The 16232-nt window shown below is 35.1% G+C and overlaps 1 protein-coding gene and 1 pseudogene across 2 annotated transcripts in view; both read left to right on the forward strand.

Annotated features, from left to right (window-relative positions):
• SUGT1 (SGT1 assembly cochaperone of MIS12 kinetochore complex) overlaps positions 1-16232 on the forward strand; it is a 67616-nt gene that overhangs the window by 595 nt on the left and 50789 nt on the right. The window contains exons 2-5 of one of the 2 annotated variants that reach the window (XM_020977025.2): positions 1895-1951; positions 7913-8003; positions 12090-12159; positions 13744-13814. In XM_020977025.2, the coding sequence (XP_020832684.1) occupies positions 1931-1951; positions 7913-8003; positions 12090-12159; positions 13744-13814 (253 nt within the window). In that variant the 5' untranslated portion in view covers positions 1895-1930. The remainder of the gene's footprint in view (positions 1-1894; positions 1952-7912; positions 8004-12089; positions 12160-13743; positions 13815-16232) is intronic. The other variant, XM_020977024.2, reaches the window with a different exon arrangement.
• LOC110201410 (cyclin-dependent kinase 2-associated protein 1 pseudogene) lies at positions 13992-14994 on the forward strand (annotated as a pseudogene).

Here is a 16232-nt window from a genome sequence, read left to right on the forward strand (position 1 = left end):
CAATAACCTGTTGTCTGGTCACTTGTGTTATGTGCAGGACGCCAGGGTTTAAAGGGGGAGGCCACTTCTCTTACCCCACCTTAGGCTTTGGAAACCAGAAATTGTACCTTGTCTTACCTCATCCGTTTTTAAAGAATCACTTCTCAACAACTACCTGAAATTAAGGTGGGGGAAAACAGTTAAGCAGAACCCCCTGTTGACAGTACAGCCACTTTTTACTTTTGTGGTGAAAATAACTTATAAGTAGAATTTTCTGCTAAGTGTCTTGATGTGGGCAAGTCGTGGGTTGGTGTGGTTTTGAGTGAGGGAGGAATATTAATTCATTGACTATTATTAAGTGTGCACTCTGCAAATCATTGATGAGATTGAGAGAGTTTCACATTTCTCTGCCTCCCCCCCTCCCCCACCCCATGGAGCTTACGGTTGTTCAGGGGGATAAGAAACATAAATAAACAAGATAATGTAGTGAAAGGATCCAAACGTGGAATCAGGAGACCTGGGTTCAGACTCCTATTTTTTAGCTATTTGGACATATGTAAATCACTTAACATTTCTGAGCCATTTTCTTCCTTTGTAAAATTTGTACTTATGTCTGAGAAGATTGGGAGGAAAGAGCTTTGTGAAGCTGAAGAAACTGATTCTTTTTCCGTGGAAAATTTTATGTTCTTTTCCAATTTCATGTAAAAACAATTTTTAATGTTTTTCAAAATTTTGAGTTTCAGATTCTCTCCTTCCCTTTCCACTCCTTGAGAAAGCAGGCAGTTTGTTATAGATTATAAATGTGCAGTCCTGCAAAACATTTTTCTATATTAGCCATATTGTGAAAGAAAACAACACCAAAAAACTCAAGAAAAATAAAGTTAAAAAAAAGTATGCTTCGATCTGCATTCAGATTCCGTAAGTTCTTTCTCTGAAGGTGGATAGCATTTTTCATCATGAGTCCTTTGGAATTGTCTTAGATCATTGTATTGCTGAGAATAGTTAAGTCATTCACAGTTGATCATCATACAGTATTGCTGTTACTGTATGCAATGTTCTTTTGGTTCTCACTTTATTCTGCATCAGTTCGTAAAAGTCTTCTCGGGTTTTTTCAAAACTGTGCTGCTCCTCATTTCTTAGAGCACAATAGTATTCCATCACAATTATGTATCACAACTTGTTTGGCCATTCCCCAGTTGATGGGCGTCCCTTCAATTTCCAATTCTTTGTCAACACAAAAAGAGCTGCTATAAGTACTTTTGTACATATAGGTCCTTTTCCCTTTTTTTTTTTCAATCTCTTTGGGATACAGACCTAGTAGTGCTATTGTTGGGTCAAAGGGTATGTACACTATTTCTTAGCCAATACTAGAATGTTTACTACTTCGTAATCTACTTTGAGATCTGCTACTACTAGGCCATCTAAACATTTTTTCGCTGATTCTCTTGATATTCTTGAGCATTTGTTCTTCCAGATGAATTTTGTCATTTTTTTCTACCTCTGTAAAATTTTTTGTAATTTGATTGGTATGGCACTGAATAAGCAAATTAAGGTAGGATTGCTATTTTTATTATTCACTTGGCCTACTCATGAGCAATTAATATTTGTCCAGTTTTTAAGATCTTTTTGTGAAAAGTATTTTATAGGTTATTTTAACATTAAGTTGTACATAAATGAAGGCTTCGTGTTGCTATTTATGGAAGTAATTACTGTGATTATGTTTTTGCAGTGCTTTAAGATTTATTACAAAGTACGTTTTGCTGTAATAGTTTTACTTTGTTTTGCAGGAAAATAGAGTAAGTTTGATTAAATGTTAGACTCAACATTTTTCTGTTTAAAAAAAAATTGACTAGATGTGAATATTTATTGTTGTACGCTGAAATCCCTGATATGTGTATGTGCTTGATTTTTTCAGTGGTTGATATTCAGTGGAATAAACTGAAAGTACTTTATGAAACCAACTCTTTATCCAGTAAGTTTTTAATTTTTGTTGGAAAAAGCCTGGAAGATTTCATAGGAAGTATACTTTTATACTGTTATAAACAGTAGAAATTCCTTTAGGTACAGTTGCTTATTTTATGTCTAGTGATTGAGGTAAAATTCTTAATAGTATTTACCCTAGAATAGCCTGCAGATCTGAATAGGCTTTTACAGAATCTCAGTGGTAAAAAGGATCTTAGAAGTTAGCTAGTGCCTGTGGTACCTGAGCACACTTGACCACATCTTATAATAATGAATCATTTTTTTTCACTTGAAGATCTCCAGTCATGAAGTACTTCTAAAGCAGCTTGTTCTACTCTTGTTCAGCTTTAAATGTTAAGAACCTTTTCCTTACATCTAGCCAAATCTCTTTTTGTAACTTCTTGTTGCTCATGTTTTTTGCCTTTTGGGGCTGTACTGAACGAGTTTAAATGTTCTTCCATGAGAAAGACATACAACTATTAATATGACCTCTTAAGTCTTTACTTCATTTTTAACTGGTCCTTACATTACAAAGTTTCTGGACCTTTCACCAGTTGGTATGTCTTTAAAGCCCTGGAATATTTCTGGTTGTTAAATGTCTTTAAAATGTGACACTGAAAACTGATCACAATATTCCAGTTATACCTCTGACTAGGCAAAGGTGCAGTGAGATGTGATTTGCCTTATTTAGGACATTGTACTAATATTAATGGAAACTAAGGTTTTGTTATTTTTTTGGCTGCAATGTCACAATATTGACTCACGTAAAATGTAAACCTCAAGACAGCATGGACTGTTTAGTTTTTTTTCCATATATCACCAGCTCTTAACATGGTTCCTGGCATTTAGTAGGAGATTAATACTTTTTGTTGAATGAATGAATTGACAATGTCCATAAAAAGTAAGCTTTTACACATAAGTTTTTGTAAGTTATGCCTTCTACTTCTTTTTGTTAAAGCAGTTAATTATTTGAACCTAAATGTAAGACTTTACATTATTCCCAATAAAATTTCTTATTCTTTGAAGAACAACTTCATTGTTCTAGTGTTTCACCTTTTTCTTGGGTATTGACATTGCCATACTGTATGTTATTTATGCACACCAAATTTGTGTCATCTGAAAATTTGGTAAGCAGCCTGCGTAAGTTGTTGCCCATGTCATTGATGAAAATAATGGACAGGACAGAATCAAGGAGAAATCCTTGAGATTCCCACTTTTGTAGAGACATCTCCAAATTGATATTAATCCTGTTTCTATTCTTTGGGTCCATTCCATCAACCAATTCCAAATCCTTTTGTAGTTAATGTTTGTCTTGTATATAAGGTATATGACCCTTTAACTAGATTGTAGTAAATCAAATATTCAATAGTTATGTAAAATGATTCGCAAATATTAAATGAAGTGCTGTGTAAGTGAAAGTTACTGGTTTGACCTGAGGGCTGCCATTTTAAAAATTATTATTAGCTTTTACTGATTTGGGGTTTACCTCTGCTCCTTGGGCTTACCAGGAATTGCCTCTTTGTAGCATTCTCAGCTTTATTATGTTTCTAAGTGAGATGCATGATAGTGGAACATAGCAGGTGCTAACATTTTTTGAAGTCTTTTAAAAATTGGAGGGGATGGAAGTTAGATGGGATGGGCTATTAGATACAAAATTTTTAAGTTTTTATCTTAAGATCGTTGTATAAGAACACTCAACCTTAAGTTCAGGAGAGTTCTTACATGGTTACTAGAGGAGTAATTGATCATAGCACACATGAAATACCCTGTAATCTGCATTCAAGCACTGTTGAACCAGTGTCTTATTTCTCAAAGCCTTGGAAAGGTATGCATTTGTGGCATTATAAATTTTAAGTTTGCAAGAAGCAAGTTAATTTGGAAACTGCATACGTTGCTGCCATTGTAAGGCTTTAATTATGTTGATTGAAATTTTGGTTCCAAAGTACTTCTTGTCCTTAGATGTGTTTCAGAGTATGTTCCTATATTGTCACTGAAACATTGGAATTCTGAACATTTACCTTAGATAAAATACCATTAGAACAGACTTCTAGAATTTGTCTGAATTACTTGTATTGGTTGGAATTTTGTTACATTGCTTGCATTAGATTCATGATTTCTTGGTCTAAATTACTACATTGCTAATAATGAAATCAGCATATGTTCAAGTATTCTAATAATATGTTCTTTTTACTTAAAAAATTAAGCTGTTTACTTTCCTGAAGGGCCATTTAGACAGTACAACTTAATAATATACCCAGATCATCAAAGAAAATTAAATTATGTTCCATATATTGTACTTACTAAGGCAAAGATAGATATGTTGTAATGGAGAAAGACCTGGAGACAGTGAGTCAGGAGGCTTGCATTTCATTCCAAGGTCCTAATCTATAAAATGAAGGGGGTTGGAGTAAATGAATAATAATGTTCTTTCTGGTTCTAATTCTATGATTTTTGGAAAGATTTTGAAAAGATTTAGCATCCTTGAGCTAAGAACACTATATTTACTGAACTTTCTGATTTATTGAGGTTTTATTTTATTTTGTTTTTTTTTAATTGAGATTTTATGCCACATGCTATAGGTTTATTAATTTCAAAGAAATTTAGGGTTCTTAAAAAATTAAAGAAGAGATTGTGAATAAGTTGTCAATGTGCGATAATTTCTCTTTATTTTATTTAAAGAATAATTGTTCTACATATCAGCTGTAATTAAGAAGTATTCATGATACCTGAGAGTGGGCTTGTGTGGTGAAAGGAAAAGGTGTTTTACTCATACACTGTGTAGTAGTATTGTACTATTGTATTATTGTATCAGGGAGTGTAGATGGTAGAAGGGAAACTGTGCTTGGAGTCAGAAGATCTGTGTTTGAATCCTAGTTTTTTTGTTTACTAGCTTTGGGGGAGTCACTTTGCTTTTGTTACTCTCACTATCTCATTTATAAAAATAGAAATCTTATCAGTCTCCCAGAACTGTTGAGAGGATCATATGAAACAATGTGCTTAAAGTGATTTGTAAGCCTTGAAAAGGGATTGGAAATAACTTTGTAGTCATCTTGGTCCTTGTCCTATTCATTAAAAATTATAATTAAATTATAATATAAAATTACAAAATGTTTATATTATACATTATATTTATCATATCATATTATATTGTGTTGTCAAGTGTGCATTGGAACCAACCTTTGAATTGAGAGTTCAAGGAAAGTGGGGAAAAATATTAAGATCTCATACAGAGGTACCTTCTTTCAGATTCTTCCATGTTCTAGAAGTATCGAGTTACTTGAGATTGTATATGGTGTCATTAAATTAAACACATTTTTGTCCTGTCATGATTTAACAAATAGATTTTGTCTAGTGAAAAATCAGAGTATAGTAATATACCTTGGACAAGATTAAGAAAGTAATTGCTATATAGTATTTATCTTTCTGGCTCTAGTTTAGTGCAGCAAACATTTATTGAGTAGTTACTCAGTGTGAAGCCCTGTGTGCTACTGCTTGGAGGTACCAAACAAGATAGATCCTTCCCTGAAAGAACTTATATTTTCCTACAATCTGTTTGTGATCTAATATTCTTTAAGAAAAAGAATTTTTTTTCAGTCAGCAAAAATCTGCTTTATTTTTTTCTCTCCCTCCCAATTGAGAACAAAAGTATAGTTAGTCAAGCAAAACAAATTTCGGTGTTGGCCAGGTCCAAAAAACTGTTTGTTTCGTTTTTCACTCTTTGAGACCTTCCCCTTTCTCTGAAGAGGTAGAAGCATGTTTTATCATTAGTTCTCTGGGATCATTGTTGTTACACTGATCAGGGTTCTTAATTTATTTCATATTTGTTTGTCTTTACTATTTTGTTGTCATTGAATAAATTCTTCTCCTGGTTCTGTTTACATTGCTCTCCATAAGGTCAAAAAGTCTTCCCAGGTTTTTCTGAGACCATCACCTAAGTTATTTCTTACGTGGTAGTCGTATTTCATCACATTTTCATGTCGTAGCTTGTTCACCCATGATATTCTTTTTAAAATAAATTTTAATTGATATATTTTGTTTTTAACATCACCATAGTTTTTCCCATTTTCCATTCCCCTCCAAGAGAGCCATCACATATAACAAATGGAATTTTTTTAAAGACAAAGAAAAAGGAAAAAAAATCCCAGCATAATTGATCAATATATTAAAAAAAGTCCGAAAATATAGGCAAGAAAGTGAACCTTTTGCGGACTTTCCACCTCTAAAGGCTTGGGTGGGGAGTATCTTCTCATATTTCTTCTTTCAAGCCATACTTTTTAAAAAGTGATTTTGAAATACTCAGCTTCAATTTGTGTGTATTGTTTTTTCCCTTTACATTGTTGTCATTGTTTATAATGATTTCTTGTCTCTGTTTACCTTACTCTGAATCAGTTCATGCAGATCTTTCCATGCTTCTCTGTATCCATCACATTCATAATTTCTTATAGCTCATAATCCATTACATTCATGTATGACAGTTTGTTTAGCCATTTCCCAATTGATGGGCGTCAGCTTTCTTTCCAATTTTCTTCTGTTACAAAAAGTGCTAATATAATTAGTGCTAATATGCTAACCTATTAGGATAAAAAGTGCTAATATAAATATAAGTTTTGATGTATAATGGCGATTTTTCTTTTGCCTTCTTGGAGTAGAAGCCTAGTAATGGAATCTCTAGTCTAGGTCAAAGACTGTTTTATTTAGTCACTTCATTTGCATAATTCCAAATGAATTTTCAAAATGGTTATACTGTTTCACAGCTCTAAAGGCAATGTGTTTAATGTGTCTGTCTTCCCAGAACCCCTCCAGCAATGACTGTTGTCACTAACTGATATTCTTTTAAAAAAAATTATATTTTAAATTTTCAACATTCACTTTTCTAAGCTTTTGAGGTCTAAATTCCCCCCCTTCCCTTTCACCAGGATGGCATGATATAAACAATACATGCATGATAATATTAAACATATTTCCACATTGATCATGTTGTAAAAGAAGAATCAGAACAAAAGGGGAAAACCACAAGAAAGAAAAAACAACAAAAAAAGAGAAAATAGTACCCTTTGATCTGCATTCAGACTCCATAGTTCTTTCTCTGGATGTGGATAGAATTTTCCATAGTGAGTCTTTTGGAATTGACTTAGATTATTGCATTACTGAGAAGAGATAAGTCCATGAAGGTCGGTCATTGCACAGTGTTGTTACTGTGTACGATAGTCTCTTGGTTCTGCTCAGTTCACTCAGCATCAGTTCATGTGAATCTTTCTAGTTTTTTTGAAATCTGCCTGTTCATCATTTCTTATGGAACAATAGTATTCCATTACATTCATATACCACAACTTGTTCAGCCATTCTCCAGTTGATGGGCATCCTTTCAATTTCCAGTTCTTTGCCACCACAAAAAGAGCTGCTATGAATATTTTTGTACATGTGGGTCCTTTTCCATTTGTTTGATCTCTTTGGAATATAGCCCTAGAAGTGCTATTGCTGGATCAAGGGGTATGTACATTTTTGTAGCCCTTTGGGCATAGTTCTAAATTGCTCTGCAGAATAGTTGGATCAGTTCAGCTCCAACAGCAATGCATTCATGTTCCGATTTTCCTGCATCTCCAATATTTATCATTTTCCTGTTTTGTCACTGAGTCTTTAAGACTAATATTCTTAAAGATAACTTTTTCTCCCTCTAGTCCCTACTCTTAGCAGTGATTAGCCAGAAAAGGTAAGGTGGGTAAGAATATAGAAGTTGAGGGAAATTGTGAGGAAAATTATATTTAATGCTTTTCTTATTGTTGAGGGAGACAAGATTGTGTCCTTGGACTTTTCTTTTCAAGAAAAATATGTAAGCATGATAAATTGGTTCTTTCTGTGGAGTGGAAATTCTTAAAGAAAATTTGTGCTTTTTTTTGTATTTTTGAAAAAACCAACAACTTTTTTTTTAAGATGTTTACTGAAGCATTCTTCATATTATTTGAATTTATAGGCACTGACAAGAGCACTGGAAGAGAAACCAGATGATGCAGAATATTACTGCCAAAGAGCTTATGCTCACATTCTTCTGAAGAATTACTATGGTAACTCCCTTATGTAAGATAATGTAATTAGATAAAAGATAAGATCTCTATAACATGTCATGAATCAAATAATATTAGTGATTATCCTTAAGAATTAAACATGTTTTTTCTTCATTTGTAAAGTAACAGGTGATTTGTGGTCAAACTGAGTTGCAATCTATTTAAATTTATATTCTTGAGCAGCTGTTCTCTCTATTGGATTTCAGTCTCCCCTACTATGAGTCAGGCCCTGTGCTGGGCTCTGAAGATAGAAAGACAAAAGCGAACCATTTCCTATTTTAAAGGAACTTATTGGTGGAGACAATATGTTAGTACTGCCACATAAATACAAGGTAAAATTTTGGGGAGGTTCTCCCTTGTAGGTAGGGAGAGGGAGTGAAGATCAGGAAAAGCTTCACGTAGAAGGTGGTGTTTGGGCAGTTTTGAAGAAAACAGGATTCTAACAGAAGTTGATGTGGGAATAGATTTCAGGCATAATGGATAGTCAGTGCAGTGGTGTGGAGGCAGGAGTTTAAAGGTTGCATGTGAGGACCATCAAGAAAGCCAATTTGGCTGAGTTGTAGAATGTGGAAAGGGGAGCATTGTACAGTATTGGAAAGGTAGGTTGGGGCTAGGTTGTGAAGGGTTTAGAAGCTTACTTTTGATACGAGGCAGTTGAAAGCTGGTTGCTATGTAGTGTCTTTTCATAGAGTCTCCTTATGTTGATATAGAAAACACTTCTATGCTTTTTAATTTTGTGTCGTGGTATTTTTTAAGTGAAAATATTTACAAGCCCCACTCTGTTAAAGAAAATATTGTTGTTCTGTAGGTAAAAGAATTCTGATAGTAAGCAAATCATTGGAGCCAAGGCTCCATAGCTCATATGATAGTTGAAAATGTGAATTGAATTCTTCTGACTCTTACCTTAGCATTTTGACATTTTATTGGAAGCTGCTTTAATGCCACAGACATGTTTTAAAAGATAGAGACCAAAACCTTGAGTTGGAAGGGACCTAAGAGGTCAGCTAGCCTAGCTACTCATCTACCTGTTACGTGAATCCTTCTTTCAGTTTCCCTGGTGAATGATCATCCAACCACTACTTGGATACTTCCTAGTAACAGGGAACTCATTGCTTTACAAAATAGTCTGTTTAATTTTTAGACATTGCTAATTATTAGGAGGTTTTTCCTCATATTGAAGGCTTTCAGATAAATATAGAAGACCTTGCAGAAGTCTTTAAAAAAATTATTTTTCCAGCAGAGGCTTTTTCACTGTTATTGCAGCTGTGTCTCTTGTGCCAAAAAGCAACATCTGAAAACTGCTTTTTTTGATCACCGCTATCAAGAGCATAAATTGAAAATGTGCCTATGCAAGAATCAGAGATTGGCCTTATCAAGAGAACTGAGGACTCACTAATGATTAGGTCAAATCTGTGATTGCTGTTTTGCATTAGGAGGTTATAAAAAGTTGTAACATGTAACTCAGTCCTGGCCTGTGGTTTGGATAACAAAGTACATGAGACTGTAGAGTGACTAATGATTCAGTTGCATTGGTATCATCGTTGACTTAATTCTAGAAGGGACCTTAGTAATCAACTAATCCAACCTCTTCATTTTACAAGTGAGATAACTGGAAAATTAAATGATTTACCCAAGGTAGGTAGTAAATGTCAGAGCTGGGATTGAAACCCAGATCTTTTGGTTCTAAATCTAGCACTTATTAAGGAATGTTGAGGGATCCTCTGAACTTTTCTTTTTGAATTGTCATATTTTCCAGAAACACTGGACCCAGAATATGCAGGAGGCCCTGAATATGTCAAGGATGAATGCCCTCCCTTTCTTTCCCCTCCTTGACACAATTGTTGTTTGCATTCCAAGCTGGACTCCTTGTGTGTCCTTGGTAGTCAAGACAGGTGCCAGTCAGTCTGTGCCCCTGGGACCCTTGTAGATAAGCAGACCATCCTATCTTCATGGTCTAGCAGTTCCCAAGGGGAAAGAATGCTTCTTTTGCCATCATCTTGCTCCTCCCCTTTGGTAGGGGTTTTGTCCTTTTTCTACCTTTACTGTACCTTTCCCTCTTCTATGCAATACCCTTTTAGATGGAGATTTTTGTTTCTTCCTCCTTTGTTTGTTGTACTATTACAAATATATAAACTTCTGTATGGATTGTAAACTGTTTGGGTTCCACATGCATGATAATTCCTCTTGTAATAAATCCAATTTTCACATAAGTTTCATGAAGTTGTGATTGTCTGTTGACATACCCTTTACACTGCATCTTACTATCTCCATATAGATCTAAGGCCCCATCAGGGTTGAGATCATCATAAGGCACTGGGGTCCCACTGTGAGCTTATCGAAGACCTAGCCATAATTTTTTTGTTTTGTTTTGGTGAATATATCCTTTATGTCGCTAACAAAACATGGAGCAGGAAAAAATAAAGAAATATTAATTTAACATCTCCATCAACTCTGAGGTAAGAGAGATAATTCTGCCCTATAGAGTGAAATGGGATAAGTTTATTTCTCTCCTACATGACAAATATGTAGATATTTGAAGATATCTATAGTATTTTCTCTAAATCCTCTTTTCCCCAAATGAAATGTCATAGAATTTAGATCTCAATTGTCCATTTCATTCAAGCCATATTCTATAGTAATCCCACCATGATGTACCCAACAAGAGGTTGTCCAGTTTGAAGACCTATATTGGGGGTATGGTTACTGTTGGATAAGTCTGATTGTCAGGAAACAAAGCTTCCAGGAAGACATAATAGCTTTTCTGTATGCTTCCCTTATCAGACCTTAACTAGGATATCGTGTCAGTTTTGGACACTAGAGCTTAAGAACGACACTGAGAAGCTTGAGAGTGTCCAGAAAAGGGCACATAGAATGGGGAAGGGCCTTGAATTCAAGTCATACGAGATCTGTTGGGAAAAAACAACAGGATGAATGAAGACTTAAAGGGAACATTACAGTAATTTGAAAGGCTTTGAGATTTTAGAGGGATTGTACTTTTCTTGTTAGCCGTAGGGAGAGGAATTGGGGCATTGGGTTAAAGTTGTAGAGACACAGTTAATCTTGAACCATGTCGAGGAAAACTTTGAAGTTGCTGATAAAAATGTTAAACAGCACAGGAATCTGGTACAGCTCCACTGGAGACTGCCCCATTGACACTGATTCATTAATTACAACTCTTTGGGATGGCCATTCATCCACTTTCAGATCTATATGATTGTATTATTGTCTGGTCCTTACCTCTCTTATCTTTTCGACAATTATTTTATATCTGTTATTTATTTTATCAAATTCTGTGCTAAAATCTAGGTAAACTATTTCTATGATACTCAACTGATAACCAGTTTCTTGGAAATGTATGTTTCTGGTTGCTTTCATCCTTCCATGCTATTTTTTTGAGTTGCCTTGTTATCTTGGTTTACTTCTTGGGAAGTCTCTAGTTTTTTGATAGTTCTTCTAATTAATAGGAAAAAATAGTTTTAATCTACTCTTGAAATTTGCAGAATTTGTTCAAATAGTTGTTTCAAGAAGTTTTCCAAAACAAAAAGCCATATTTTAAAATCAGAATTTCAGAACCGTGGGTTTCCTCCCACCTTCCTTACCTGGTATCTTTTTGGGTCTCCTTTCTCCTTTTTTAGTACTTTCTTGATTCTTACTCCATGTTAATTGAGTTCCTTTTTTTTTTAAACCATGAATTAATAACCCTCATCTTTTACTCAGCTTAGCTTATTTTTTTCTTGTTTTTGTGATATCCTTATCAAGTCTAATGAAACATGTAGAGAAAAAAAGTAACTTAAGTCACAGTTTAAAACCATTTAATATTTCTACCAAATCTGTGGTGAGAGAGACATATTTTTTGTGGGACGGACACACACACACACACACACACACACACACACACACGCACACGCACACACACACACACACACGCACACGCACAACACACACACACACACACACACGCTGGCCAGAATAGATTTGATTTGACTCATTATCAGTAGTAGTGGGTCTGTTTAAAGGTTAATGGGCCATCTGATACAGTGCCTTAACAGTAAGGTGGCTTAACTTCTACCTATACTTTTTTTGTAGAAGCCATTATAGATGCAAAGAAGTCTCTTGGACTCAACCCAAATAATTCCACAGCTCTGCTGAGGAAAGGGTATGTATGCATTATATAGTATAGTAATAATTTTTCTTGTTTGTGTTGAAATACTTTTTTATAGATTTGTAGTGGAGCTGTAATATTCATGATGTGATAATAAATTTTAATGAAATATTGCAGGTGATAGGTAACTAACTTAATTTCATATACAGTTTACAATTGTTTTGTGTTAAAGTCAGGAATGTGGTAGTAACAAACTTATTTACAGTAGTTTTTTTTTAATAAAGAAGTAATGAACTTAGTTATTGTTGAATGAATTTATTCCTTTTTTGGGCACTATCCACTTTGGTTCACTCTGTCCTTAAATATTTCTCCTGCTCTTCTACCATGAACAATTTTAAAAACATATGTTTGGGGAGAGGCACTTGGCATAGTGGATAGAGTGCAAGACTTCAAGTCAGGAATCTGAAATCTAACCTATGTCTCTTTGGGCAAGTCACTTCACCTGTCTCTGAGCCTCAGTTTCCTCATCTGTCAGGCAAGACCTACTTCACAGGGTCATTGTGGGGCTCATTAATATGGCTTGACTAAAGCATTTTGATGACTTTGAATTGCTAAAGAAATGAAATGTGTTTTGATAATCAGAGAATTCCTTTCATGATTAGGTCCTACTTGAAAGCTTCTGAGGTCTCTTCTAACTTCTTGTGTTTCTGGGATTCTGTCATGTAATATGGCTCATTGAAAAGGGGTCAGATTATACCATTTTGCTTATATTGAGTCAGTTTTGAGAAAATAATCCATGGGGATTGAGTAATCCTTATTCTCGTGTTATTTAAAAATATTTTGAAAACTATATTTCAGTATACTTAGTTTCTTTTGTAAACCTATTTTTTTATGCATGTAAAACATTCTGAGTTCATAAGTTTCACCAGACTGCTAGAAGGGTCCCAGACACAAAGAAAGTTAACAACTCTTGCCTGAGGTGCTCACTGTACAGCCCTCTTTTCTGTGTTAAAAGGCTGTTTAGTTCGTTGGTGGTGCTGAGAAGAATCAGAATGAGGATTCTGGTCATAAGTGGGCCAGTGGTTTGAGGGGCTTAGCCAGAATGTTGTTATTTTGTGACCATGCTATGTAACAAAGTGCAGTGCCGCAGAATGCCCAAAATGTATACTTTGACATTAAACTTCTCTGAAGACACACATCTCACATCATTTTGTTTTGATGTCTCACATTGTTGTTAAGTCAGAAACGTAAACCACTGCCTGTAGGCAGTGTGATGTAGTAAAAAGACAACTGGGCCTGAGTGAGGAAGAAGAGCTTGTTTGGTGTGTGTCATCTTCCCCATCCCCCCACATTTGATGCACCCTTTGAGGTTGTAGGTAAAGTACTTTGTAAATGTTAAAATACCATATAGATTTGAACTTTACCTAGCATAGGAGGAGAAACCTTACAAATTTATTTTTGAAACCTTTTTTATTATCCCAAAATGGTATTTGGTTTTTTAATTGTCATCAGGATACCAGTCTTATTTATTTTGGAAAAGAATTTTTCATATGAACTTGCTGAAAAAATAGTTTTTATCATTTGACAACTAATAACTTATTGTCTTTCATTTGTTTTGTTTTCATATACTCATGCCAGGATAGGTGAATACCATGAAAAAAACTACACTGAGGCTCTAGAGAGTTTCATAGAAGGACATAAATTAGATGGTAAGTAACATAACCACACTAAATTCATCCAATATTTCAGGTGTTTGAATTAGTTGTGACTGTAAGTGTTTTTATATCTAGATTTGTTTAGTGCAATTTTAAATTAATTGCGAAGTAGGGCTTATTTTTTTTCCCTTCATGGCATTTCATAGTGATTATCAAACTTGAGTTGATTTTAAAAATAATTAGCTGGAGTCTTTCTCTAGCTTTTAAAACATAGTGTGAACTTTCCAACTTTAGAAAACAAAGCTATAGCTCTCCAGACTTTGTGGCTCCCCTTCCTTGGTGATGTATGGAAACTATACTGCATTGTGGGTGTCAATAAAAGTGACGGCCATATTTGCCAGTGCCGGCTGAGCCGTAAACAAAAAGTGGGCTGGGGAGCCAGGGTGCGGAGGTGCTCCACTGCTCCGGGAGCTGCTTGCCTTCCTGGGCATGTCTTACAAGCCCACCTTGAATGTCCACATGCTGGGCATGTCCCTGAACCAGGCTGGGAGTGTACCCTCTCCTTTTGCCAGCATGGTGGCCTCCACCCACTGGGTGTTGATCAGTGACGATAGACCCCCATTTTTAGGCTACACTAAGGGTACAGAGAGCAGCCAGGTACCCCAAAGCAAATATACAGAACTCCTGGCTATCATCGAAGAGCTAGGCAAAGAGATCAGACCCACATATTCTGGGAGCAGAAGCACCATGGAGAGGCTAAAGTGAGGCATCATTCATGCTCGAGGATTAGTCCGAGAATGCCTGGCAGAGACTGAACGAAATGCAAGATCCTAGCCTCCCACTTCATTTCCAGAGTTTTCCATTTCTTTGTGAAGAATAAAGAATAACACTTGTTCCTCTGGTGACTCTCAAAACATTCATATCAATCCCTTCTTTTGAGTGGTCTAAAAGTTTGCGTTCTTTCCCCTTTTCTTCTTCTCATCCCCACCACAGTCTGTAAGAATAGAAGAAAAGGCAATTTTGCATTTAAGAGTTGCATTTTAAGTAGTTACGAACAACCTAGGTAACTTTTTTTTAAAAAACATTGAGTCCAGAAACTGCAGTCCAGAAAGTTCTGCTTATGTTGCTGCTGACTGTAGTTCACTGCCCTGCTAACCTGCCCCGATCTTTGATTTTCTTCCTTTGAGTACACTTAAAACCATACAAATTGTCATTCTTTTGTACCTTTTCCAGAATCTCCAATAACTCTTAAGGATTTTTTTTTTTAGGCAATTGGGGTCAAATGACTTGCCCAGGGTCACACAGCTAGTAAGTGTCAAGTGTTTGGTCTGAGGCTGGATTTGAACTCAGGTACTCCTGACTTCAGGGCAGGTGTTCTATCCACTGCGCCACCTAGCTGCCCCTTCTTAAGGATTTTTTCATGACTCAATGCCGACTGCATGTTCTCTGTGGCAGTTCCATATCTCCCAGTTAAGGCTACGTGATAGAGACCCTGCTTTAAAAAATAACATAGGTTTTTTTCGTTTGTTTTGTTTTTGATGTGTGAGCATTTGCATGATAGTTCGTGCTTTGAAATCAATTTAAAATTCATGAGTTATAAATATAGAGGACTGAGCAGCCTACTAAAAAATTAAGAACCCAGATAGTTACTTTTCAGAGGAAGACTGTAGATTTTAGGTTTTGAGTTTGCCATAGAATGATTTAAAAAAAAATCTGAATAAATGACTAAAACTGTTATGTGCATTTTTGTATGTATTTATTAGTTGATATAATAAAGCTTATTTTCATGAACAATTTGTATCAAAAAAAACCCAAAGGTATAAAAATTCAAGAAATGTTTTCTCCTGTTTCAGACTGATCATGTTATTTGTAAAGCAGAATGGTTTAGCTTGTGCTTGTTTTGTTTAGCATTAATTCATTATTAGTTTCTGCTCTGTCTTAGTGAGGTGAAAAATATTTCAGCAAGGGCTTTTCCAGAGAAGCAAATTGTGGGTTCAGGCAGTTATTATGGTAAAGGATAAGTAGGTGAGGGGAACTAATAAATTAGAATAGAATGGCATTAATCATTCCACCTCTTTTAAGTTGAAATGCATGTGTAGAATTTATTACAGAGGTGTGACTATTTAGGTATACCTATAGAAATGATTTTGTAAAAGCAAAGATCATAACACTTAAAGGCTGTGTTGATCACTAGAAAACCAATTCAAAGCATTTAATAGTAACTTGGGTTATATTCATACCAAGCACAACACATTATTATTATTTACCTTGACTTACTGACACTAATACTGCTTTTGAATTAGACTGTAGAGAATTCTAAAATATGAAGCCCTAACTTTTTAGCACTCTCATGGGTTTTTTTGGTCTCATGATATAACAATAAATTATCAAAAATTACACAATATGTATTATGTTTCCTGTTCTGGAGTGTTTGAATAGTCTCTTTTATCCAGTGCTGTCTTCTGTGCATTC

This window comes from Phascolarctos cinereus, unplaced genomic scaffold, assembly GCF_003287225.1.
Source record: "Phascolarctos cinereus isolate Bilbo 61053 unplaced genomic scaffold, phaCin_HiC Scaffold_7;HRSCAF=346, whole genome shotgun sequence".
NCBI classification, from domain to species: Eukaryota; Metazoa; Chordata; class Mammalia; order Diprotodontia; family Phascolarctidae; genus Phascolarctos; species Phascolarctos cinereus.